Here is a 25681-nt window from a genome sequence, read left to right on the forward strand (position 1 = left end):
TGACTGCTATTTATCCAACTTATTTTCTTTTTACAGTGTGCTGTTACAGACGTCTAATTATTCCTAGCTTTGTGTCTAGATTATGGACTTAACAGAGACAGGAAAACATGTTACATTTAAGTTTAGAGAGGGTTTATGAGCAACTGCGTTAGGGGAGAGGTTAAACTGGGTCAGGTTGTTTACCTTGTGGGACGGAGGTCTTTTTAAACAGCTACTGCCATCCTCTCTCTGCGGAGGTCAGCTGGGGGTCATTTAGAGTCTCTTTAATGGACGGGGCAAAGGCAGGCTCTTTAAGCGACTGAGAGAGGGTCACATGACCGGAGGAGAACAGAAAGAGCAGAACAAGAAGAGAGAGCAGTCCCGTCCCACCCCCGACTGCGCCAAAGCGAACAAGGCGTAGAGGAGGTCAAGGAGGTTTTTGGTGCGGCGCTATGAACCGTCTCTGTCGGGGTAAACACTCAGGGAAGTTAATGCGTGTTTACTGATGATGCCCGACGTGATCGGCGTTCACCTCACATTGAATTATATGAACAAACACAGTAGATAGTGTTTCTAGAGCGGCGATGTCGCTATCGCTAAATCCCCTAAATCTCGGTCGGAGAGAGATTTTCCACAAAATGCATCACATGGCGTTCAAATACAAACGGGAAAAGCATTCTTATCAGATTACCAAGGTCAGCGACAAGGTCATAAGTAGCCATTTGCTGTTTGCACTGTTTATAAGTATTTTGGGTAATGTTCCGACACACATTGGATTTCATGTCCGGACATATGATGTTTTATTTAGTTTTTTGCGCAATTAAATATATCCAGCCCGTTTAATTAATGAGAGGCTTCCAAAATTGTCCAGCTTTATTTTCATTTGGATTATGTTAGTTTATATTATGAGTCCTTTTTATGAGGCCGTAATTATTCTCTCAAACACCAGTGTTTTCTTTCAAAATGTTTATTCAGCATCAACAAAGAGGAAAATATTAAAGGGCTTACATAAGCTCAAAATCAGTATCGTTGAACAAATCTCTACATGGAGATGATCACCAACTCACCAGCATGTGATTTAGTATCTCAAAATTGATTGTTATGCCTACAAAGTCAGAAAAAGGATGTTGTTTTAAATCAAAGAAATGACATCAAAATCCTTATTTAGAGCATCTAAAAAAATCACAAAAATCAAAAAAAGCTCCCGGACTGTTTTGCATCTCTGGTTGACGGGTGTACATAATGTATGAGCAGCTATTTATAGATGTATTAAGTGGATGTTTGGGGGCATGAACACAACTACACAGGCTTTTCAGAATAAAACAGCCGACAATATCCACATTTGCACACCATGCTTTTATAAGCCCTTTAACACTAAAGAACTATTATTTTACAAAAAGGAGGGAACAGCAATACAATATGTATACAGTATGTATGACGTTTCTCTTTTCTCAGATTGTAAATGCTCAATTTACAAGGGACACAATTCCACCAATTACCCTTCAGAAAGAAATATCTACTGTACTGCACTTTCCTAGAACTAAGCTACTACATTTTAAAGTGATCAACCACGCAGTTCAAGGTTTAAAGAATAGGGAGCGATAAATTACGTTGCGGCGGCAGCTGTGGAGAAACATTGTATCAAACCGCTTGCAGTGATTTACGAATCATTACCAAGTAAAATAGCTTGATACAATGTCATTCTTCACAATCACATCGAGAAACTTAATGTACTATGGCGTCTTTCTTTATCTCAACGTCCAGTCGATTTCTGCCCAGGAAAGGATAGATTACCTTAATTACTTACATAGTTTACCCAGCGGGAGTATGATTTAATAATCAGAGGGATTTTTTGTTTTTGCAAACCAGTTTTTAACTATTTCAGTGTTGTGCTATCTGTGTCTCATTTGCTTTTTAGTTTTTCAGCTCTAAAAAGGAGGGAGCGTCCATAAAAAATCCATTACTTGGGTTGAAACAGCCATGGGGACTCAGGTGCGGGTTGTATAAACAGTTCAATATCTGGTGTATGGCTGATCTCTGTACACTCCCTTGGCTGCTCGTGCCGACGTTGCCTTGCCGCGGTTGTTTGCCCACTCTTCCTGACCTGATTAAGAAGAACATAGAAGAAACAGATGGAGAGTGATCACAGGGACATGAAACTTAAATCATTCATTCAGAACAAAACCACGGTAAGTCTTTCGAGCTCTAGGCAAATGTGCACTGAAAATTATGCAGCAGGAAAATTTCTCAGAACTTTTGAGTGTCTGGTATTGACGTGGTTCATACAAAAGAGCCGTTGCAGCCCTTGAATGCAAACAGTGACTCACCCCGAGACATCGGACTTTCACCTCGAAAGATGCATCTCAGATAATTGAATGAGAGGATCAAATAGCTACTTGAAAAGGACCCATTTAGTGGCTCCCAGCAAAAAGGTCACAATTACCATTTTCCCAAATCAGCCTCTGTTCACCCCCTGGTACTGTCAATGGGAAAGTGCCAGTATCGATGGCACCCTTTGTCTGATCTTCAACCAGCGCTGAGACTTCCCTTGAGCTGCTGTTCACAAAGGTTTTTTTTTGTATGTGTACAGCCTCTCTCTGTTGGCAGCACACAGCCAATACCCCTTAATTAAACCTGTCACCCTTTCACTGACAGTCACTTTGAAGAAACACACCAAGGTAACCTTGTGTTTCTAGAACAGGGAGGCGCATCAGCACTGTTTATCTGTTTTATTTGAACTGTCGCCTTCTTTCTGTGTGACCCGAGCACCTGCAGTTTTTATTTCACTCAAATGAGTTGAAGGCTCTTAGTTCCTTCCGTTTGTGCCGTCAAAAAAGTTGGGGGAAGTTGATTCATTAGCAGTGACTCACTTTCAAAAAAACACATTTTAATCTCTAAAAGTATCAAAAGAGCACACACACAGTAGGTTCAATGATGCAGAGGACAGCCGCTTTCAATTAGAATGGATATTTGCATTTTAAAGGGAGAAAACCTCCCAGAACAAAATCATCTTCATTCTACTTAACGACATGACAAATATGCAACATATATCTTTATAAAAAAGAAATGATGCACTCTAACTAACAATATTAAAAATAGATTTTCATATAATGCATTGCACATGTAGAAAATCTTGTCTGAGAGCTGAATTAAAACTCCCCGGAAGATACAAGGGCAAAAATCAGTGCAGCTCAGTTTGAACACTGTTTATAAATGGGTCGCCAAGTGCTTGCTCACTTTGGAAACTGTTTCTATATTGTAAGGTCTTGAGTGCCTTGATATAACGTATGGCGTGATTTTGTGAAATACAAATAGCATTGAATTGAAATTGCATTCATTAACAGAACCAGAGCCTTATTATCTGCTATAATGACTTCATCATGATCAGGTGCCATATCTATTTAGTTCTAGGTTAACAATATGCTACATTTATTTGGAAATGACAAGTCGTACCAGCCGCCTGAGGATGACTCTCAGTTTGACCTGTTTTGTTTGTTTTGTGCTACTTCAAGTTTCCGGCTTAGATTTGTTTGTAAGGGCCCAAGAGCTGATGGCATGGAATTATCTCTGTCCACCAAGTGTGTCTTCCTGATTCAATATCTACTTCTGGCCTTGAAATTGCAGAGCACCCGTACCAATACATCAAAGCACTACCATGGTTATTATCAAAGAAGCAGCCTGGCTTATTATTCACTTGTTGCAAAAGCTCCACATACAATATTAGCTTTAGCGCAACCTTCAGCGGCACAGCTGCACGGTCTACTGTACTTTACATTAGCTGCACTATCATTTGAGTGCTGCGGCAGAAATGACCTTGGCCCACATTTCCCTGGATGTGACAGTAAGCTGACACAGTATTGTCGAACATCATCTCAGTGCTGTTAACTTTGTATGAACTTTGTGGCAACTGGAGCTTTTAAAACCCTCTTCAGACATAATAAAGGGCCTTCAAACAGGAAACCAGTCATTATTAAGTGGCCAGTGGCCTTAAACATAAAGCTGATCTATTTAACTGAGTGCGAGGGCAGACATAAGAATAAAACTAACTAAAGTTAAATGGTGGCTTGGGAAGAAGGACTTGGATTCTTGAATTCCCTCTTACTTGATTCGCTTGTATCATTGTATGATATGCGTACAATATAAAAAGGGGGATTTTCTAAATTAGATTTTCTTATATACATAAATGTCCACATATAACCCACTACGTGGAAGTATTGCGGGTAATGCTTAAAAATTAAGAACATTTGCTCATTCCACGAGAACTGCTCTAAATTCTTCAGGATCAGTATCATGGAGTAAAATCTTTCATTTGTGAATCACTTGTGCTTATTATGGCCGTATTTGCAATGCATCTAAGACCTCATGTAATAACCCAGGTGCTATGGCAACTGAGATGTTGCCAGCAGGACGAAGTCAGGAAATGCATATTTATATAGTTCTGACAACTGAAGATATATATATATAATGGAGAGAGAAAGGTTTGCAACTCACCATACGAATCATACGATTCCCCATTGTTTCCATATTCATAGTAGTCATCTGAGCTGTAAACAGACAGAACAGAAAGGTGAATACAAGTCTTCATGAGACGAGAGAAAAACAATACGCTCTGCATTGAATAAATTGCACTTATCAGGAAATGGAAAACAAAAACGGAATGAAACTTAATTTTTGTTCTATTGTTCAAAGTCATATGTATTATCAGAGCAATCATACACTAATTTATTCAGTGGTAATAAAGGAATGCATAGAGGAAGTTTCTTTCCCAGACACACACTGCTGAATATAAAAAGTAATGAACAAACAAGAGGCAGCTTTCAATCACTCAAAAGTTTGGCCACATTTGTGGTTCAACAAGGCAATTTCCTCCACCCTATATCTGCAGCAGCTTCCAGTTCCATATCACTGCATATGGAGATCAATGAGCGGTGGCAACTTTAATGAAAAATAAAAAGATGGGGAGGCGAGTTGCACAGCGGTTCGTTCCTCCCTTACTTATTTATTTATTTTTGCAGTCAGCGGTGAGATGCTGACAGAACAATCCAGCGTCAGTATCATTCAGTAACAGCGCTATCATTCAAGAGAGGCAATTCATCATAAGGCTGCCACTGAGCCGACACCAGCCATCACAGCTGGGTCCTCTCCGCCTGCCTGTCAGTCTGTCAGCGACAGCAGCACCTTCCTGCTCTCCGGATTAGAGAGCTGAAGGCGCCATCCAAAGCACCAACACATCACATCAACACCGCCCGACTGCTGAGGGCAAAGAGATGACAGTAATGACACACCAGTGTGGAAGTAACGAATTACATTTTTCTCTTGTTACTGTAATGGAGTAGCGTTTTGCGGTGTGATCTTTAAAAGCCAAACTGAGCTCCCAGAGTAATGGTTGAGACACTCTGCTCCTTTATCAGATTACACCAGTTTGCAGCTCTCCAGCAAATCAATTTCTACAAATTCACTCTGCTACTAACTTCCTTTATAGATAAGAAGCTGGACCAATTAGAACAAGTTTAGATGATTTACAACATTTACAGACTCAGAAAATATAAAGAGGATCAATTAATCCAATGTCTGATGTTGCTCTCTGCCTTTAATCTATTAGTTTTCATAAAGTGCCGCTATATATTTGTGTGTGGAAACAGAAATCTATTTGACTAAATTATTTTGTGATCATACGAGACATCACACATTCCATTTAACCTTTAGTATTCATTTAGTTGAAAATCACCTTTAATCCTGTCAAAGTATATTGACAACATCTTAATGTTTGGCTAAATGATAATCTGCTACACTAAACTAATTAGTAGCATTAGCATAAACTAGCATAGTGTACTTGTTAACCTCTTGTTGTAGGCAGAGGTAATTACTCCACACTAATACAACTAGAGTGACACGAATTTCAATTGTAGTGCTTGAAGAACCTACTTAAAAAAAGAATTGTAGAACTTTCTTTTTCTAGAAGCAGTTTTCTTGATACTCCTAGTGGGGCTGCATCCTTCTGCAAGACTGTAAGACATCCATTGAAGGTTCTGACAAATGTGTCCTTTTGTTCTCAAGCAACAAAGGATCCTACGGGTGGACCCCTCTTGGGCCAATCTATGCCAATAGGATAAGTGTTTAGGTTTGACAGAGCTAACTAGCTATGCCGGCTGCAGTAAGTGAAGCGGTTTAAAGTCGCTAAGTATTCAATGGAAAAGGCGGGAAAAGCTGGTGTCGCAAACAGGAAATCCTCTGTGGACTAGACATTTGGTTAGCCCTCTTGTTAGCCCCAAAATCTGCAATTCTCAGTGGAAGTGGATTTTACTGTTCTTCAATTCACTGCCATTTGATGGAAGCAAATATCTCAACAACACAGACATCAAACCCTGAGCAACATACTGTCAAATATTATTTGTGGCTAGACATCAGTAAAGGTTGTAATTTGATGCTTACTTTGTCAGCCTCTCTCGCTCTGATAATGCCTCTCAACAGCAAGAGCATGACAAAGTGATTGACTCCATTGTTTCCTGCAACATTTTCTTGGTAAGGATGAACAAGACAACATGACCAATTGAGGACAGTGGGAGGCGTCATTTTAAGAGCGCTATAGCGGCTCAATGAGACATGAGACAGCTCCCTAAAGAGGCTTGTGCCTTAAGTCAGGCTTAGCATAAATTTTACACAGTCCATAATTCAGCAACAAACAATGCCAAGCCAGCGGGAGCAAACAAGGCTTTTCCCCTGTGCTAATGCAGTCTCTCTCTGCAAGAAGTTAGGCCAGCTGCTATTGCTGTGAGCACAAGGTTTCCAGTCAGCCCCCGTGGCTGAGGTGCCACCATGCATCTGCCGCAAACGTTAAGTCACTGGAATATCACTGACACCCACCATTGGCCAACAGAGACACAGAATGGGAGGAGAGAGCGAGACAGCGATACATGTGACAAGTGAAGGCATGTTTTGGCTCGTCAGCGTGCAGCCCGAGACACGAGCTGACAGGATACTAAATAATTAGATTTCACACCATGCTAAAATGCAGGGGTGTATTCCAGAGAGGTTGCCTTTGAAATAAACATCAATTTTTATGAATGTCAGAAAATCAATTTGCCACAATTCACAGGTGCTTGCAGACATATTGTGGAGTATGTGAAATACTGGATTACTTGGGATCTTGTGCACAGCGCTTACAACAACAATGGAAAACATCCAGATAATACAAACCAGGATACAGCTCTGCTAAAACCATCTCAGAGGCTTGCTTACATGCTGTTGGCTGTCAGCATTTTTCCCTGTAATTTATTCCCATTATGTTCGTTTCACAAAAAAAAGGGAGCCAAGATTCTTCTAAAAAAAATAAACCTTTACTCACTTAACCCTTCTTGTTTCTCTGTTGCTAAAGGCAAAAAGGAAAGAACCGATAAAAGCAGCTGTCCGTGCTGAGAGCTGCCAGTGCAGACCTCCTCCTTACACAAAGGAGAAGAGGGCAACAAAAGCTGTTAGGCGCCTCTAATTTCCGAGGTGACATTTTATCAATAATGCTGCCCAACTTCTCTGCATAGTTACTTTCCCATCTCAGTTACAGAGGCCGGTGATTCTTGAGATGCAACCTGAAGGTCAATCCCTGCTACTCATTAAAATTAGACATGTTGCGCAGAAAATCGTCAAATGTGTGGGACCATTTCAAGCACAGAAAAGATGGTCCGTACAGGATGACTTGCAAACTCTGCAAGCAAAAATGTGCAAGTCATCGGCAGTGAAGAGTTCCTCGAGGTACCAACATATGGAACTCTAACCAGACGGAGGAATACATTACTGTCACTGCACAATTCATGTGTGAAGATTGGAAACAAAGATGTTGGAGGTAAACCACACAGCTGCCATCAACTCAGAGCAACCCCGGGAAGTGATAGAGAAATTTAAAGATCCCTACCAAGAAGAAGGTTGCAGTTGTAGACAATGATGCAGGGAATATGGTGCTGTGCCTTGAAATATTAACCAATGACCCATCCTTGGTCTACATACAGGGAGAAAATTGAAGGTGAAAAAAACTGATCTGAAACAAGACAGTCTGTTTTTGCAATCAGACGCCTTGTGGTGCATTTCAAGACACTGCCAACCAAAAAACTAAAACACGTGCCTGAACACAAATGCTTCCAACATAGAACTTCACATGCCTCATGCTGGAGTGCCTGCTAGAGCAGAGGGGGACAGTTACACTGTGCTTTCAAACCAATTACCAACCAATGGTCTGAGCTGAAACCTTTGATCACACTCACAGAGCTGCTCTCTGTAAATGCAAATGCATCTCTGTCTGCTATGCTGCCCATGCTAATAAATATAAAGAGACACCACTTGTTGCTGGATGATAGCATGACCGTGACAACCCACTCCTAGCTGCTGTGCTAGACCCATGTTTTAAGAACTTGACATTCCTGGATACACAGAAATGGGACATAGAACACTTGACGATGTTAGATCTTGCTGGAGGTTTATCTGCAGCAGCTGCTCAGAGAAAGAGAGAGAAGACCATAACAGCAGTGCAGAGTAGAGAGAGGCCACACCAGAGAAGAAAAAGGAGAAACAGCAGGAGATATGCATGGTGATGGCTACTGATGAAGAACAGCCACAGAGGGAGATAATGATGAAATCAAATCGTACTTGTAAGACCAAGGTTGATTCAGGTTGTCTGATTGCCACTATCTTAAGCTTGCCTGAACAGCTAAGTGCATGGGATCCATCTTTTCCACATCCACGCCATCAAAGTGCATCTTCTCCAACGGCAGCTTTACTGTGAGCAAGACACAGAGCTGGCTTCTGCTCAACAGTGGGGGCAAACTTGTGTTTCTATCTCAGAATATGAGAAGACTGAGAGAAGACAATTGTGAGTCATATTTGTGAAAAAACTAAATATGTATTCATATTTTTTTCTCATTCTAAACTATTTAGTTTGATTCCTGGCTACCTCTCCATAGACATATTTATTATTTAATATTCATTTAATTTATATAGTTTACATTTAATTTTAGACTTGGTAAGGTGCATGTAGCTTTTTTTTTAAAAACATATATTTTTTGGTATTCCATGTTCAGTAAACACACTTAAAAATAATAAATATTGCCATATAACAGCGTGCTATATGATATTACATTTTTAAAGGCTAATTATTACAGTTCTGTATTTCTCTGTATTTTAGTACCGAGTTAACATTGTTTCTGACACCATTCTAGCTCAGTTCTTGAACTTCTGTGATGCTCCAAAAATGTTGGCTTGAACTGACATATTGGTCTACTTAGTAATTCTTTGAAAGGAGGCAGCAATAAAACGCATTAAACATTAAAGTCATTCAGGGTGTCTCATTATGTACTTTATAATAATATGAGAAAAAGATACAAGAAAAACAACTCTACTCAAACAATATAATTTCTTACCATTGATCCCAAATCGCAGCTTCACCCAATTAAAAGTGTTCAGCTGGCAGCACAAACACATTATAGGCGTTAGATGAGGTGACCCAGGTGGTTAGTTTTTACTTGGGGATATCTTTCTATCATAGGTGTGAAAGTGCTCTGACTTTCTAAATAGGTCGGCTTTTGATTTGACATTCATTAGCAGGAGGCGTCCGCTGCTTTGTGTCTCCCTCAACTCGCCGGGCCAAGAAGAAGCGGAGGAGAGAGGGAAAAAAACACACACGCAGCTGTCTAAAGTGTCAGCGAGGAACGTGTGAGGCCAACACAACGCCCATTAGATAAGAGTGTCTCTTTCATCAGGCATCCGACGCCAGGCCTACTTTTCCACAGGTAGAGACGCAGCTCCTCTAACACATCTGTCATCTCTGTAAATGCTTTGTCTTGAGCCCTGATGTTGCTGTTCCTGGGCATCACGAAACAGATGGCGGTGTTAAATCTGAATGATGTAGTACATGTCCCTAGCGGTCTTTGTTTTCTTTCATCGCCATCACTCTTCCAGTCGTCTGTGATGAATTTGAAGAAATCGTGTAGGACATTACAGAAGGGCTGCAGAGGTAATACAGCACCGATCTGAAGTGGCAGAAGGCTGCTTTTCTCCTGTTCGCTCAGTTTCTTGATGCCTCTCGTGTGATGATCTTTTTCATTAATTCTTGCCACAAGGTTGAAAATGTAAACCGCTAAGAGGAAAAGCCTCACAGTGGTGATTTCCACAGATAACGATACACAAAACTAGCACTACCCTTTTTTTCTTACAATTTAGTATGAATTGAAGCTCTCATCATTTCAAATGGAAACCCTTCTCAGGGATACAATGGTGATTGCTCAATGTGGTGGCTGATTGCAAAGCCATCTCCACTGCTGACCTCCTGCTGAAGAGTCACAAAGACAGACACAATGGCCTAAAGCAAAGATTTGATTTTATAAATGAGACTTCACCCTGGTTTTCAGCTGAGCATTTATGCTACTTTCCTCCCTTTTTTGAAAAAAATCCTTCAGGGAAAGTAGTTTCTATTGTAGTCAAGTCGGTCTCCACTTTTCTCTCTAGAGGAATGTGTGGGGTTGTAACACTGACTGTGACTACCTGGATTCTGTGGCTTTGTTGTTGTTTTATGGAAAGAGCTTCATATTTACAATATGCCACTCTTTGTCTTGGGACAGAGAGACTGGTGTAAATTCCGCCCTCTGTCCCTTCAGATGGTCTAATTCCCTCCACAGCACCTGTCACTCATCTTGACAAGCTGTCCATATTAAAAACAGCATCTAGGTGCCCAGTATCTGTGAGACAATCACAGGTCTTTTTTCAAAATCAGACAGAGAACACAGCCAATCTGAGCTATGAAAAAAACACTGAATGTCTTGTAGTAAATGGCTGATGTCTGCCTTGGGGCTGCGACACCACGAGCAAACCTTGGAAAAGTGTCATTGATAAAGGCTATCAAACCTTTTGCATTACGTACAATTGAACACACAAAGACAACAACTAAATTCAAACGGGTATGTCCAACCTGTGCCTTTGTGAGGGGGCAGAACAAATCACAGTTCTGTATATGTAATTTGAATAGCATCGCAGAACAGAAGCACCCAACTGGCCTACCGTTTTACAGCCCAGCGTGAATCTTCTGTAAATGGTTTCATTATTTGCTCTGAATACACTGGCTTTGCTTTGGCATTGTCACCACAGGGCCCTCTTATAATAGTGAAATAAAATGGGGCCTGAGAAATATGCAACAGATTGCTCTTGTACCTAACTATTAACTGGTGCCAAGGGTTCTGGTAATACTACAAAATAAATTAATTGCTATGGAATTGTATACGAAAATTGGCGGTTCCCAGAGGATGAATCGTACTGACTTCGGTGATCCTGTTGTTAAGGCTCTCAGTGTCATTGGGAGCTTTTTGCTTTCACTGTAGGTAGATTCATCCTGCCTGCTACACCGTAGGCGAACAAATCAATGAATCAATAAATGACCACAATACTGTTTCCTTCGTGCCCAATCATGCTACCTACTCAAAAACATTTATTTTAGTAAATGTATGTCATCAGTCAGTTTGGTGGACAGACTGACAGAAACATGTAGAGCAGGTCTATTTTACCCACTGCCTCCCTGAACTGTCACCAACGTTACATTGCAATAGATGACTTTCTGATAACTCTGCTGTTAAGCTGCGTTAATGACCACAACACAGCTTATCCCTGGTAGCACCATATATATGAAACACTATAATTGTCTATCTTTAAACCTCTCGTCCTTACTTCTGTATTCATAGGCCTCTAGTATCCAATGACTCACTGCTATAATGACCACATCTTATAGCTGGAAGCTGGATGCTGGTGGCAATTATCTTATATTTTCTTTTCTTACAACCATAAGCAAATTGCTTCAAGCACACTTATGAACTTACCTTAGCATAAGCTTTTGTTATCTACCTCAAGTTCTCCCTTTGCTTTGTATAATGGGTGTATTTAGTGAGGGGATTCGTATTCAGAAAAATTCTACATGGACAAAACCGTCAAGGGTATAGTTCCATGTCTCACTATACAGCCCCTGTAGATATATTGTAGACATTTGAAGAATAAAGCAGTGTAAAAGATGACTGAATGGATTCACTGAGCAGTATTCTACCTGGAGGTTTGTCTGTGTGTTGATGTTGATGCTAGTTTGTGTAATTCAGGGGATCTCATGAGCAACCTAATCTAAAGTGCTTCACCATGAAACTTAGAAATCCGGCCACTCTCTCTTCCCTGTTCTCTTCTGTGCCCGTCTCCTGTGCTAAGATTTACAGTTGTTCCTTGGGGACATATCTGCCCTTTTAAAGCACTGTTATAGAGCTATCCTTGCACCCGCAGGCCTCAGGGATCCGGCCTGCAATGCAAAGCGTACCACAGCAAGATGCAAGGGAAGGTGCGAGGTGTCAGCAGCCGGCAGTCTCTGAGGTGTCAAGTATGAAATAATGCTTTGATTGCACCCGAGCTGCAGGAGACGACCTCGCCGTGACCTCGCCAAGTGTCCAGCCAGGGTTACGCCACAGCTGTCATCCTCCTCATTTCCCTACAGAGACATCACCTCCTCACTGCTAATAAAATTAGAGACGCTCCCCACAAAAGCAGTGTCCTCAAACCTCCTTGACCTTAGCACTTCATTGGTACCTAACCACTGCAGCGTCTGATAACCCTCCTGAGATAAAGCCCTCTGCCTCCTCTCCAAAAAAGGTTGTTAGGAAAGTGCTCTGTGTTGTATAAACATGGTTAGAGGAGGCTGTGATCTGGGAGCTGGCGGACGGACTGCCATGGCTGTCATGCTGAGGTAGCGTTCCACAAGGTTCCCACCAGGCGTCAGCGCTCTTCTGAAAAATGTAAATGTCGAGAAACGTCTTCGGGCGGTCTAAAAACTGCTTTTCAGTTCAAGTCTCATGTCTCATGGTTGAGGGTGCCTTATTTGCCTTTCAAATTTAATTATGTCTAAATTACCCTATTCTTGCTGCTCTGTGTGACACAATGTGTATAGTGTAGTTACACAGGTTGTCTTGTCGCATTTGTCAGTGGGTACTGTTTTTGCCTTTGTGGACAGTAATATGCAGTATAACAGTTTAACGCAGCACTAAACATTAAGATGTTATCATCTTGGTGTACAGTTGTTAAGCAGCTGAGTACAGTACAATTTTAAAGCCACTTTCAAATACTACTACAGATAGTAGCTTTAAAGTAGGAGTACATTTCCTGAGTGTTACCAGTTTGCCCCCTTCCTAAAAAAGTTTATTGGACTACTGCAACACAAAATGTGCCGTTCAACATTGTAAGTAGTCCCAGTCCACTTTAGCAAAATGTCTACGCCACTGTCTCATTAATAAATCCTCATCATGAGTCCTATTTAAAAAAAAAAAAAAAAAAATCCATTAATTACATCATGCTTGTGACAGTATGCTTATTTTATCTTTAGCTGAGGAGCTCAAATTAAGTCACAATTTGTCAAAATGGTAACGTAACTAACGATAAAGTAGTATTATTGGAGGCCTACAAGTAACATTAAAGTTACTCTAGCTCACAGAATGTTAAGTCAATGCATGACAGGGTGAAAGATTCAAGTAACTGACACTTAATTTTCAATGATTGAAAAAACAAGCAAATGTTGGTTGTAAGGATTTAAATTAATGATTTAAACATTTGTCAAAAGAGAATTATAATAATATTCTGATGGAAACTAATCAATTTAGCAACTTATGTATGGTCTTTTTCTTTGTGACTGCTCGCAGGGTTAGGGTGAGACGTTGTAGTAGACGTAAATCAATTGATCTTTTGTGGAGTTTACTGTAAATGTACACTATGGTAGTATAGTTGTTTTTAACAGGAAACCCATTAGCACCACCTACACCTAAATTAATTACATTAGTATTTCAAGTTAATTAATGGGTCAGTAAAGCCACTGCGGCTCCACATTTTTTTGTCAGAGCAGAAATAAAAAACACCCTCTGTCTTTCCCGTCATGTTCACAAATGGCAGGCCTGTTTCTAGCATGAGCCATCGGGGTAATACTATGACAGAGAGACTGTAAATTGTTCTGCTTGTTATCCTACGGCAACTGAAATCCTGCCACGCAGTCGGAGCTCAGATTGGTGAGTGGGAGCTCCTTAGGCTGCGAGAAACATTGTTAGGAGACTTCTTTTCCACACTAACACCCTCACACACACACATCAGCACACACTCTCCTCGAGGCCCTGCAGCAGCTGGGACCTGCGATGACTTTCCTCGGGCTTGGACTGAAAATAATGCACCTCTGTCCATCACTTGGCTAAATAGGATTGTGAACGTGAAGCAGCAGCTATGGGGCCTAGTATTATGTTGCAGCATTAAAGGTGCAGTAAGTTTAATATACTATCTGTCAAATTCAGTGACGATCTCATCATGGTGCGCTAGCTGTCCGTCCTGTCTGTGTGAAAAAATAGACAACCTCTGGGTTTTGTAGGCAGCCCTGGCTTTTTAATGGGAAAGTAATTAAAAAGCCAGAGCTTTGACATACAACACTATTACAGCCAATCAGCAACAGGGGGCTCATGCAGACAGGGTTAAGGTGAAGTTTAGGTTTCATCTGGTGATAGATCTGATCTGGTCTGCAGACTGCATCCGTGTCACAAAGTGGAAAAAATGGCAGGAGAACAGCAAAAGGAAATGGTCAGTAAAAGTAAGATTTAAAAAGAAGTGCTCTGATTAAATGCGAAAAGAAACGGGTTGCCTCTGGAGGAGCCTATAAATGGTTAGAATGGGAAGTAATTTCTGTCCTTGACCTATCCACTGGGACCACACATTGAGGGTGTGGCTAAAGAGACTGACGTGGATGGTGATACATTTTAAAACTTTCTGGAGAGACCTCTGAGAGTTGAAAGGCTTGAAGATATATTCAGAGCTTGCTCTGTTTCTGGCTGGCAAGCTGGTAACATTAGTTGTTCCATGTTTCATAGACCCAATAGATTTGTATTTATGTTTTCATGTTTGCTATGGGGTGTATTTGTTTGGTTGTGTGGATTTTCTCCAAAATTGCTCACTATACCTTTATTCCATGTTACTAAAATGCAATACTAAAAGGTAATTAATTGATTTCTATGAACATGTCGTCTGGTCTTGTGATCCCGAATAGAAGGATTTAAGATTTAAGAGAATAATAGAGTATCATATTGTAATAATTATATAGACAGGAGTAAACCGAGGACATTTAAACAGAACCCTAAGTTAATGGAATTTGATCAGTCACAAGACTGTGTATTGAAGTGCTGTGAACAGCTTCTAAAGTTGTGTACATGCATATCATATTGACGGCCTGCACCAACAGTAACTTTGAAACCAAATCCAGGACACGGGACACAAAAATATAAGAAGAAGAAAGTGAATCATCCGTCTCTGGAGGCACAGGCTTAGCTGTCTGGTCCCTATTAGTTGCTTCGTCTCTCGCCAGATAAGAGACATGAAAATCCCTGCGAGTCGACCCAGCCTCCAGCCTGTACTTGATGGACTCCCTTTTTCTTCTGCGCTGCCATCAAACCCCGCCCAATCCCCCACCCCCCAGCCCCATTATTCACAGGGCTGCTTTTAAAACAAATCGCTGCAGATTCCAGAGGCAGACCTGCATCCGCCCAGCGAGCATCTGCACACCACGCCGCGATACATCCCTCAGCGTGTTAGGAGAAGAGGAATGTCTGTACGTGTGGGTGTGTGATTTGGCCCAAAGAAAGAGAGCGAAAGATAGCACAGAAGATGGATGCAGCCTGGGTGACATACATCCTGACACCCCCACAAAATAAAACATTGACCACCTGACTCACAAGAGCCGAGAGACAGAATAATGTTTTTGTTTCCTCCTCTGTTTCCTCCTCCCTTTTTTCCTGCTGCTGCCAATACAATCCAATTTTGACACAAATGTGGCACAATCATTTCTCCTTTCATGGGGCACACACCGGCATACATACATGTAGCACATTATGTGCTGATTAAATACAGTGGGACAACAACTAACAAAAGCAAAAGCCTTTGACCTTGTGTGGCTTGCAGAGTGGGATAGCGGCCTGGGTATGAGAAAATCAATATTCTGCATTTAGCCGTGCAGGACCCTATGTTAAATGGAGCAGCATACCACTAAGACTGTTTGTTCTGCATTGAGAAACACATTGAAGTAAAAATGCACCTTTGGCCATATATTTTTCAGGCTGATTAAAATAATGATAATGCATTTAACGTAATGAGCTCCATTTAATTCCTTGGAGGGAAATCGGATTTCGTCACTGAGTCTACAGAGTGGTTTCATTTGAGGAAAGAGATTGGCTACTTAATAACTACAAGACTAATAGTTAAGGATCCCGCTCTGCATCCGGCCTTTTAAAATCTTCCACACCTCTACTTTTCTCTTAACTGCCATTTGGACATTGGAGACGTCCACGTTAAGTTCTGCCTCTCTGAGTTAATCTTAAAGGACAACTCAAAGGTCGGTCAAAACACTTAATTTCACCCTTCACAAAACACTTAACTAACAGGAAGTGATCTTTAGAGTTTCAAGCGGTGCAGAAAATGGGAAGAAATTACTCTTAAAAGCTCATGCACCATAATCCAGCTGTTCACGACCCTCAAAGATATATATTTTTATCTCATCTCACCTCTTACATTTACTCGAATGGCCAGCCAGCAGGCAAAACACACTGCTCTCAGGTGCTGTTCATAAACTAGTGAGTAATAATAACCATTATCCAAGTGCTATTTAATTGCACTGACTTGTTGGTTTGGAGTCCTGTGTGTGTGTTTTTTTTTCAAATGAGCAGTTTACTAGATACACCCTCCTAAATAACCGGACCTGTGAAACCTAGCTGTTGATTATACTGTGCTTGTGTCATTGTGTAGGATGCATGTTCTGATGCAGTAGAATTAAATTGTATTCATCTTCATTGATATAAATGAAGTGGATAAAGTGATACAGACAACTTGAAACAGATAATTCCAGATTTTATTCATGTATATTTTATATACAGTATGGTTAGGGTGTAGGGAGACGCTGTTTGCTGTTGTTGTGGTTTTAAAAATCAAACAATTAATGAAAAATTAAACATCAGAGTTATTTTTTGGGTCCTTTTTTTCACTTTAGTTTAAAATCCACTAATCAATTTTTAAAACATGTTAACATGTCCCTCTTGCACCTTTTATATGATTAAATATATATGTAGAACTGAATAAGCAGTATTTCCACTGCAGGAAATCTGTGATATTCACCTGCGTTCATGTCTGTGTGACTGCACTCTAACAGTGAAGTAAACAAAAGCCAGTTTAAAAAAAATTATAATACGAATTGGAACAGCCAGGGTTTGTGATGTCACAAACCTATGAAATGGTGTGGAAAGATGGGGGCAGGGCAGGGCCATAACAGCATATTCATAGCTCCAGGCAAGAAATGTGGAAAGAAATAGTAGCGTTACACTCGAGCAATTTCGAGGCCACGGGTTGAATATTTTTCAGGACAAACCTTTTGAATATATAATTTGAGGGTTCAAATCTTTGAGGATGTAATAAGAAAACATGTGGCTATTTATCCAGCAAACACCAAGTAACATCAGCATCTGAGGCTGGGTTTCCTGTTGCCATTTACATTTAGATCCTTGCCTCAGTTATTGGTCTCTACCAAATCCCGTATGACAGATCTAGCTCATCAGTCGCTTAGTATTGAATAGTGAGAGTTTGTTCGTCACTTACTTTTGTCCTTGATTAGTGTAGGTGTTGTCGTACGATTCGTATCCCTGGTCATCATAAGCTGTTCCGTAGTCTTCGTCATATTCCTGCAGTGGCAGACACAAAATGCAACCAGTAAGGTGAGGCAGAGAAGGCGAGTGCCGGTAAACGTTTTCACATTGAAGATAAGTTACGACGACCTCTGCACCGTCACAAACCTGTTGACATGAAGAGTGAGGAGGTTGAAAAGACTGTTTGTAGAAGGAGATCTGCTTTGTGCTGTGTTGTTTGGTATTCTATTGTACAATCCATCAAAGTCTTATCAGGTTCTTGAGTTGTAACATACATCACAATGCACTGAACTTCTCTTTAGCAGATATGTAGGTCAAACAGCTTCATGTGGGTACAGTGGAGCCTGTGCAGCAGCGAGTCAGTGGAAGCTGCAGCCCTGCCCTTGTCTCTGTGTCAAATGACTGACAGTGGGATGTAAAGACTCTCGCTGTGGCTACGTTTCATCACCACCTCAAAGGATGAGCCTTGAACATCTGTTTGTGCTGCGGCAATCTGCCCCGCCTCCCCCATCCGCACCCCACCCAGGCTCCCGCCAAGACGAACATCAAAGGAAACCAGTGCCGCACCCGTCCTAATTTGGGATAAATGGGACTTATGTTCCACAAAAGGCGTCGACCCCTTGCGACACATCTTTCATCCCCCCACACACGTCCTGGCTAATTCCATCTGCCCCTGATTTGCATGCTAGAAATGAATGTCTGTAAGATTTAGCAGCAGAAGAAAGTGCTCATCACATCTCATATTATTATTAAGGCCCCAAATCCTGATTAGAAACATGCATTTGGCAAATGACAGCATTTGAATTGACTCTTTTATCTTTAATCCTCCAGTAGCGAAGTGCCTGTGACGGAACTACGTACGTATGACTCTCATCAAAGAGACTGGTGAAGTGAGACTTCCTTGTTCTTAGTGCTAGGTCTGGTGCACTAGTTGCTTTAACAGTGCGTTACACTGTGGAGTGTCGGGCAGGTGCATTGTAGCAACATACGTGTTCGTGCGCAAACATTTCTCCATGGTCCTCCAAGGGGCGGATGGCCTTCAGGAACTATTTAACATGACCGTTTGTGTGATAGTGGGAGTTCTGTTGGTTTTTATGGAGGTTCTTTGTCAGCTCTGTTCTATTTGTCTAGTTCCAGCTCAAAGGGAATTCAAGTCCCTATTGGCCTTGTGGTTCTGCAGCTACAAGAGCTTTTGCAAAGTCAACAATTCCCCATGCTAATGCAAGGACTAAGTTTATTCAACCACGGTACTTTTGGCAATAGTAAACCCCCCTGAACCCATTTTGTGTCAATGTTGATTTGGTTTCAAGCACTTTTAAACAGGCTATTAACTTTCATTTGCACTTTTTCACCATGACCCTTTTCTGCTGGCTAAAAGAGAAAAGATGAAATAATTACCCTCGTGGAACAGGTCTTGTCAAAGTAAATCACAACACTGACATATTCATAAGTAACACATAAGGTAAAGTGGACTGTGGATGGGATTTCTTCCGGGAGTGGGCTTCAAAAGGCAAAGGGGGGGAAAAGGAGATACGATTCTTTAATTTTGGGAGAATTTGTAGTTCTGTTTATAGTCCTGGAATCAAAAATACATACAATTCATGTTAGTGACCAATTTAACATTATTAATTCTCTGTATAATAAATACTGCAATTGTGGAGAGATTTATTCAACTTACTCTTGATTTTAAGGCACTTTGTGTTGCCTCACACTGTATTGTACAGATGTTTTACAGTTATGTAATGTACTGTTTTGTGATTAAAATATAGCATTTATTCTTGAGCCATCTGCAAGCGATGATTCATTCTTTATCATTGTAATGTCAAAGACAAATTCATATTAATAACTGAACGTCCTGTGTCAACCTCTCAAACAGTAAAACATTCTGTAGCCAACCGCATGACAGGAGTATTTCTTTACAAAAATAAATACTCCTGTCATTTTTGTAGCATAAATCTTCCCAGCTAATGACTTTCCCAACACGAGATCGACCTCACATCACACCCGATACCGTGTTACCCCTTCAGTCCCGTCAGATCCACTTGGATATTGGACATTTTGACAAACAGACCTGAGTAAAACACAGACGGCAGTAAAACAAGACCCTGCCCGACACAATTAGACCGGGTAGAATTTAGATCTGGCCTGACTTGTCGACCTCGACAAGACATGTGAAGACCTCTACCGACAAGTGCTGATACCGATACCCAGTGATGAACGGATCCTTTACGTTATTCATGCCAGAAAACAGATGGAAAGTCAGTAGAGGGATCGGCCCAATAGATATTAATAATCATCAGTTTTATACTGATCTGACACCGGAACCAGGCCTGACTATGACTATGTATCAGAACAAAGATACTGATGATACTGTACTTTGTGGTCTAAGTCAACCAACGCTATTCTCTCATTAGTTCGCCAGACATCTTGATCTTTGGAATCTGTCTGTTTTCTTGCCGCTGCTCTCTTATATTCTTAGTGGTAGTTTATTACACTACAAAGGTCAGGGTACAGAAAAAACAATTGCATCCAACAATACAGATGCTTTTCCTCACATATACTTTAAATGGAGATCAGGCAACAATCTGTATTTTATATATGAAGTGATAATACTTCAAAATACAATGTGGCCCACACTATTTGCTCAAAGTCCAAACTCCAGTCTTTAGAAGCTGAAACTTCTGAAAGAGCTTTGAGTAAAAGGCCCGACAGAAGTTTTCTGTGTCGCCAGAAATGTCAGCACAGCTTTAAATTGAAATAAAGTCTGTGTTCTTATCGGACGCACGCCAATTATTGTCCAAAAAATTCCACTTGTTTGAGATCAATCTATTTCAAAGGTGTCTCTATTATACAGTGCCTACTGCAGGCTGGAATAAACAAGCATGCTTATGAATACTGAATGATCTCTGTGGCACAACAAGTGAAACCATGTAGCTGAGGTTGTAAAGGCAGCCTGGATGTCAAGTAAGATGCTGCCTTTGAGCACAGAAACATGAATGCAGTCAGAACCTGTACAAGACGACAAAACCAACTGTCTCCACCGAGCACTGCACACTGACCACAGACACATAAAATAAAGCCATGGCTATGTGTTGTTGCAATACGAAATGTCATCTTGCAAACTACAGGCAGAGACTGACCAGGTTGTTTGTTTTGTTAGGTATCAGTTCAACGTTAGTCTTGTTTGTGGTTACAACTATGGCAAAAATATATTAGATATACTATCATAATATTCCAAGGCCTAAAATTTAGATTTTTTAAATTTTATAGGGTTAGGGGTTAGGGACCGAGTGGAACCCTGGACAACTAAAGTGCATGTTAGAAACCATCTTTGAGAAAATTGTATATGAATTTTATGCAAAGTTTGATTATTTAAAATGTTTTCAGTACAATCGCACTGCAAGCCTCAGTGCTCGATTCAGATATTTTTTCCTAGATCCAATTTTTTCAAGAGAGCTGTTCACATTATCTTATCTAAGCCTGGATCAGAGTCCAATGTGAACTGGTCAGGGCCCTGATGTGAGTCGCATGCACAGAAGAACCATAAGACCTCACATGCAAGCTGTGTAGGGGAGTAAAAGAGGAGAAGAAGTCAGTAATAAAAATGGAGGCTACAGATGTGAGCATTTACAGTTTAAACTTAAGAAACACATGTCCATAATTTGCATTTCATGATCTTAAACCAAACTAACACAGTATATTAGCCCCCAGGATGTGAACTTGTGAAGGTCAGAAATGAAGCAACAAAGAAATACTAAGTCTGAGGACCACACTTCCTCGCTGCAGATATTTAAAATCTGCTGTGGAAAAATAATTCATCAAGGAATCAGAAACACAGACATCTGACTTCCTTTAGGGCTGAGTTTTCAGCGTTTGATGACAGAGCAGCAGTTATGATGAAACGCTGGCAGCAGCATACTGACGAGCAGGGTTAATTACAAATAACGAGCTGTGTGGGCTGGTTCCCGTCACATAAGCGGCGGATAGCGTGAACTTTTATAAAAGTTTTTTTTTCATTTTTTATATTATTTCACATCAATAGTACAAGTATCAATTCACAGCTGAAGCCCAGCAGAGATCAAAAAGGAACCATCTCCTACACCTTTTGAATGTTTACTTTGATTTTTTCTAAATTAGTTTAATGAATTCCATTTCCTTGTGCATAAGAGAAAGTAATTAAATAGACTTTTTTCATACATTCATTATTATGTTCCTGTGCTACAGAGGCAGCAGCAGATGTTTCACAGCGTGTCTCAATGAAATTTTCCTCATCATCACCTCAACTATCCATTATTCATGCTGTATTATCACTCAGTGATTTAAAGAAAAGTTCTTGTGCAAACAGAAATTGACTGCACCCGATTAATGTACTCGGTCTGAGATGAACATTTTGGGAAGAAATGTACCTAATGTTATGAAAGGAATAAGCACTGTGTTCGTCTGTAGTAATATAATATTACCGTAGGGAATTAAAATGATCCAGTAGAGCTTAGTGATGATACCCTGGCTTGCTTTTAACTATTCAATGAAATCATTAATACTACTATGGCATTAAATTAACACTTGTCACATTCTTCATCAATGAATATAGATTCTAAATGTAATTGCTCGCTGTCTTTACATTTGTCTCTGTTTATATTCTTGTACAAATGCTCAAGAATGAGATTATATAAATGGAATACTTTTTCATATTAAAGAGAGAGGGTGCTTGATTCTATAAAGGGATCGCATTTATTCTGAGCTTTTCTCAAAAACATTCTACGATTAGCTTCTCAATCAACAATCCACACACAGAATCACACACACAGCTCCCATTCAAAGCCCAGGCCTGAGCCTCAGGACCAGCTGGGGCTCAGCATATTGCTCAAACAGACTTTGCTTGAATTTTATTTTGCCAGTTCAGTCTGTGCAGGACATCCTGGGGCTATCCACACTATGCTAGGACTTGGTTTGCCAGTTGGTTCATTGAGACACATTTTATGCATTACATGATTTTATGCAATGACAACATGGCATCACTGGCTCATTTTCAAAAAAGCCTACTGGCAGCCCCAAAAGGCTGAAATGATGGCCCATTACGCACCCTGGTACTAAAAAGTTGGATGAAGTCGACAAAATAAAGATGTTGCTGCCAAATGGTTCGTTATAATCAAAAGACTTCACCCCCTCCAGAGTATGAATTCCATGGCATTCTACCAAGAAGGTTTTCCAGACAAGTAGTGGACTGATGGTGGCACTGTATGAACGAGTGAAGAGTAGACTTTATGATAAGTGGTCATCCTCTAATGAACATGGATGTTTTAAAGCAACAAATTCTGCCAAGAACATGAGGGCTTGAGGAAACTTTGGACAGTCTGAATTATTCACTGGGGGCTATCCACCGTTGATTTCACTGGAGTCGGTTCATTATTTTTGGAGTTAAAATGAGAAAACACGAAAACGTTTGATCTCTTCAATCCAGGCCTCTGAAGAAGTAGCATCAGGTCTGTGTATTGAAGGGAAACAGTCCTTCATCATAGTAAAGAGACAGCTACACACTCACACACAACAGGCGGCAAAATGTGGCCGTCAGCACAACTATAAGAGCCTCTGAAGACGTGCAGGGGCTGTCAGATCAATCAGGACGATGTGAGAGGCAGGCAGTGTTTTGCATCATTATTAGGCACACCCAGTTAAAACCATTATACTTAAACACAACAGTCCTGCAATAAACCCTATGAAGGGGTTGTTCTCTCTACAGTTGCCAAGTGTTTGCTAGTTGAGCGCCCTGTTGGGTTTCTCTATAATACTGTTAGGTCTCAACATTGACAGGTAAAGTTCCGTCAAATATTGTTTTGATATCATTCGGAGCTGTATAAATGTATTTAAATGTAGCTGAATTGAAGGGGGGGGGGGGGGGTTATTGGACTGTTGAATGAGACTGCATTGGTTCTAGATAGGGGTACCTAATGAGCTGGCAGCTGAGTATGGTCACAAGAGCTTATTCCCAGAAAATATTCAGACATTACATGTGGATGCATGTAAAACATTGGCAATGATCCCTAAGATGTCATTACTTAACTCCTATGACAGAGAAATGTAATTGAGACTTGATGTTTTATAGTTTAACCATAAACTTTACTCTTAATTACTATAAATAGAAAGAACAAGAACAAAACCAAATCAATCAAATAAATAAATGTACATATTTTTAGGTATTTAGGTATTATATATCATATGTAAAGTTTTCATAATGGCAAAAACATTAACACATATAGCAAAAATGTACGTGAAAGCTTGATTTAATAAGCTAATCGATAAAGGGAAAGGGCTCTGGTTATAGGTCAAATTCTTTATTGACTTTAGTTGCACTGAACGAACAGTAAATGGACTGTTCGTTCAGTGCAACGTCTAAAATCGTCTTTACAACAACTCTAAGTGCTTCACACGAGTCACATTCACCCACTCACACACACACACACATCCAGCGCTGCTACATATAGGGATTCTCTAAAGCATGCACATCCATTCATCAGTGTGTCATGGGCAAATTGGGGTTCAGATGTTTTTTCCCCCCCCAAGGACACTTCAACGGCCAGGGGATCGAACCACCGACCTTTCAATTAGTGGGATCTACCTTCACTCGACCTCCTGAGCCGCTGCCGCCCTGACCTTTTGTCTTGACCTTTTGTCAGGAGGTCACCAAATCAGAGGGAGGAATCATTCTCTCCTACATGGTGCATCCATCACAATTCCCGGGTTCAGTAGCTGTTAAAGTATCAGGACTAAAGTGTGTGAGACGGACTGACCCATATCCATGTTGTTACTGTGAGCAATAACAGAAGATGAACTTATCATCAAAGACTTTGTTTTTATGACTCCTGCTGTGACTGTGTGAAGATTAGTTTTCAGCACAGGCCCACGTGCCGCTGTTGTAAACTGGACCCTCTGCTCATCTTGATGGCGACTGTATAGATGCTGTCTACTCGCTCTGGAGCAGCACTGGTCTGGTATTAAGGAACACATTTAACTTTAACAAAGGCACATTACTGCCATTTATTAGAACAGCTATTCTGTAATTGAGTTACAAGCAAGCGGAGAGGAGAAACATACCTGGGTTTATAAATCATGTTGGCACATTTAAAGGGATTTCTCTGGTGCCACACATGACACGCGAGTGAGGCCGTTATATCATATCTCATGTGTTCGTATTGATATATCGCTTCCCGGGAATATCTTGGAAGGCACAATAGCGCAATGACACCGCAGTGCTGCGTTTCCAACACTAAACAGGATTAGTGTGACAGTGAGAGGTTGAGGGAGGGGAGTAGAGACACAGAAGGGAGAGAGAGATCAGCCCCTAAGTGAGTCTTTCATTTGTATGCCAGTGGATGGCTGAGAGGCGTGTTGTTAAAAGATAAGGACTGGCCTCTGAGGCCACTGAAGACTTACAGAGGGCCTGGCACTGCATGTTACAACAGCAGTATCGCAGCCGCTCCACTGTGCTCGACAATATCACTGTAACAGATAGGATGACACTGACGCCCAGAGCCGGCTTTTCAGGCACTGGATTTGTTCCCTGCACAGCACATTTAATCCAAATGAGTTTGACGGCACACCGCAACCGCATCATGGAATCGTGGAGAGACGCAAAAGGTGTCACAAATGCGAGCAACAAAGCAAGAGAATTAAGCAAATCAAACGAGAACAAAGCCTTGTTCTACCCAGACGGCTAAATGATGATACCATCTGCTGAAAGAAAAATGGCTTGCCTCCATACAGCTGTGCCAAACACTGCTATTAGCTTCTTAACGATAAAAGCAAAATGAGACACCATGGAAGAAAACAAATAATCGCGTACTTGTAACCCTCGGTCATCTGTCTTGGTCTCTAATCTCTCGAAGAAGCTGCGTGTCATTTATTTAGCTTTTTTTCTGCCAGCATATCTCAGACTGGAATTTGGTGAGGCCTTTCTTATGACTGAAGAGAACCCAACCCATGGGGTACATTGA

The 25681-nt window shown here is 40.9% G+C and overlaps 1 protein-coding gene across 1 annotated transcript in view; it reads right to left on the reverse strand.

Annotated features, from left to right (window-relative positions):
- Window positions 1-1991: 1991 nt before the first annotated feature.
- Window positions 1992-25681, reverse strand: part of khdrbs3 (KH domain containing, RNA binding, signal transduction associated 3) — a 101560-nt gene continuing 77870 nt past the window's right edge. The window contains exons 7-9 of the mRNA XM_061093292.1: window positions 17644-17726; window positions 4471-4523; window positions 1992-2083 (exon numbers count right to left, since the gene is read on the reverse strand). Of these exons, the coding sequence (XP_060949275.1) occupies window positions 1992-2083; window positions 4471-4523; window positions 17644-17726 (228 nt within the window). The remainder of the gene's footprint in view (window positions 2084-4470; window positions 4524-17643; window positions 17727-25681) is intronic.

Source organism: Limanda limanda, chromosome 19 (assembly GCF_963576545.1).
Source record: "Limanda limanda chromosome 19, fLimLim1.1, whole genome shotgun sequence".
NCBI classification, from domain to species: domain Eukaryota; kingdom Metazoa; phylum Chordata; class Actinopteri; order Pleuronectiformes; family Pleuronectidae; genus Limanda; species Limanda limanda.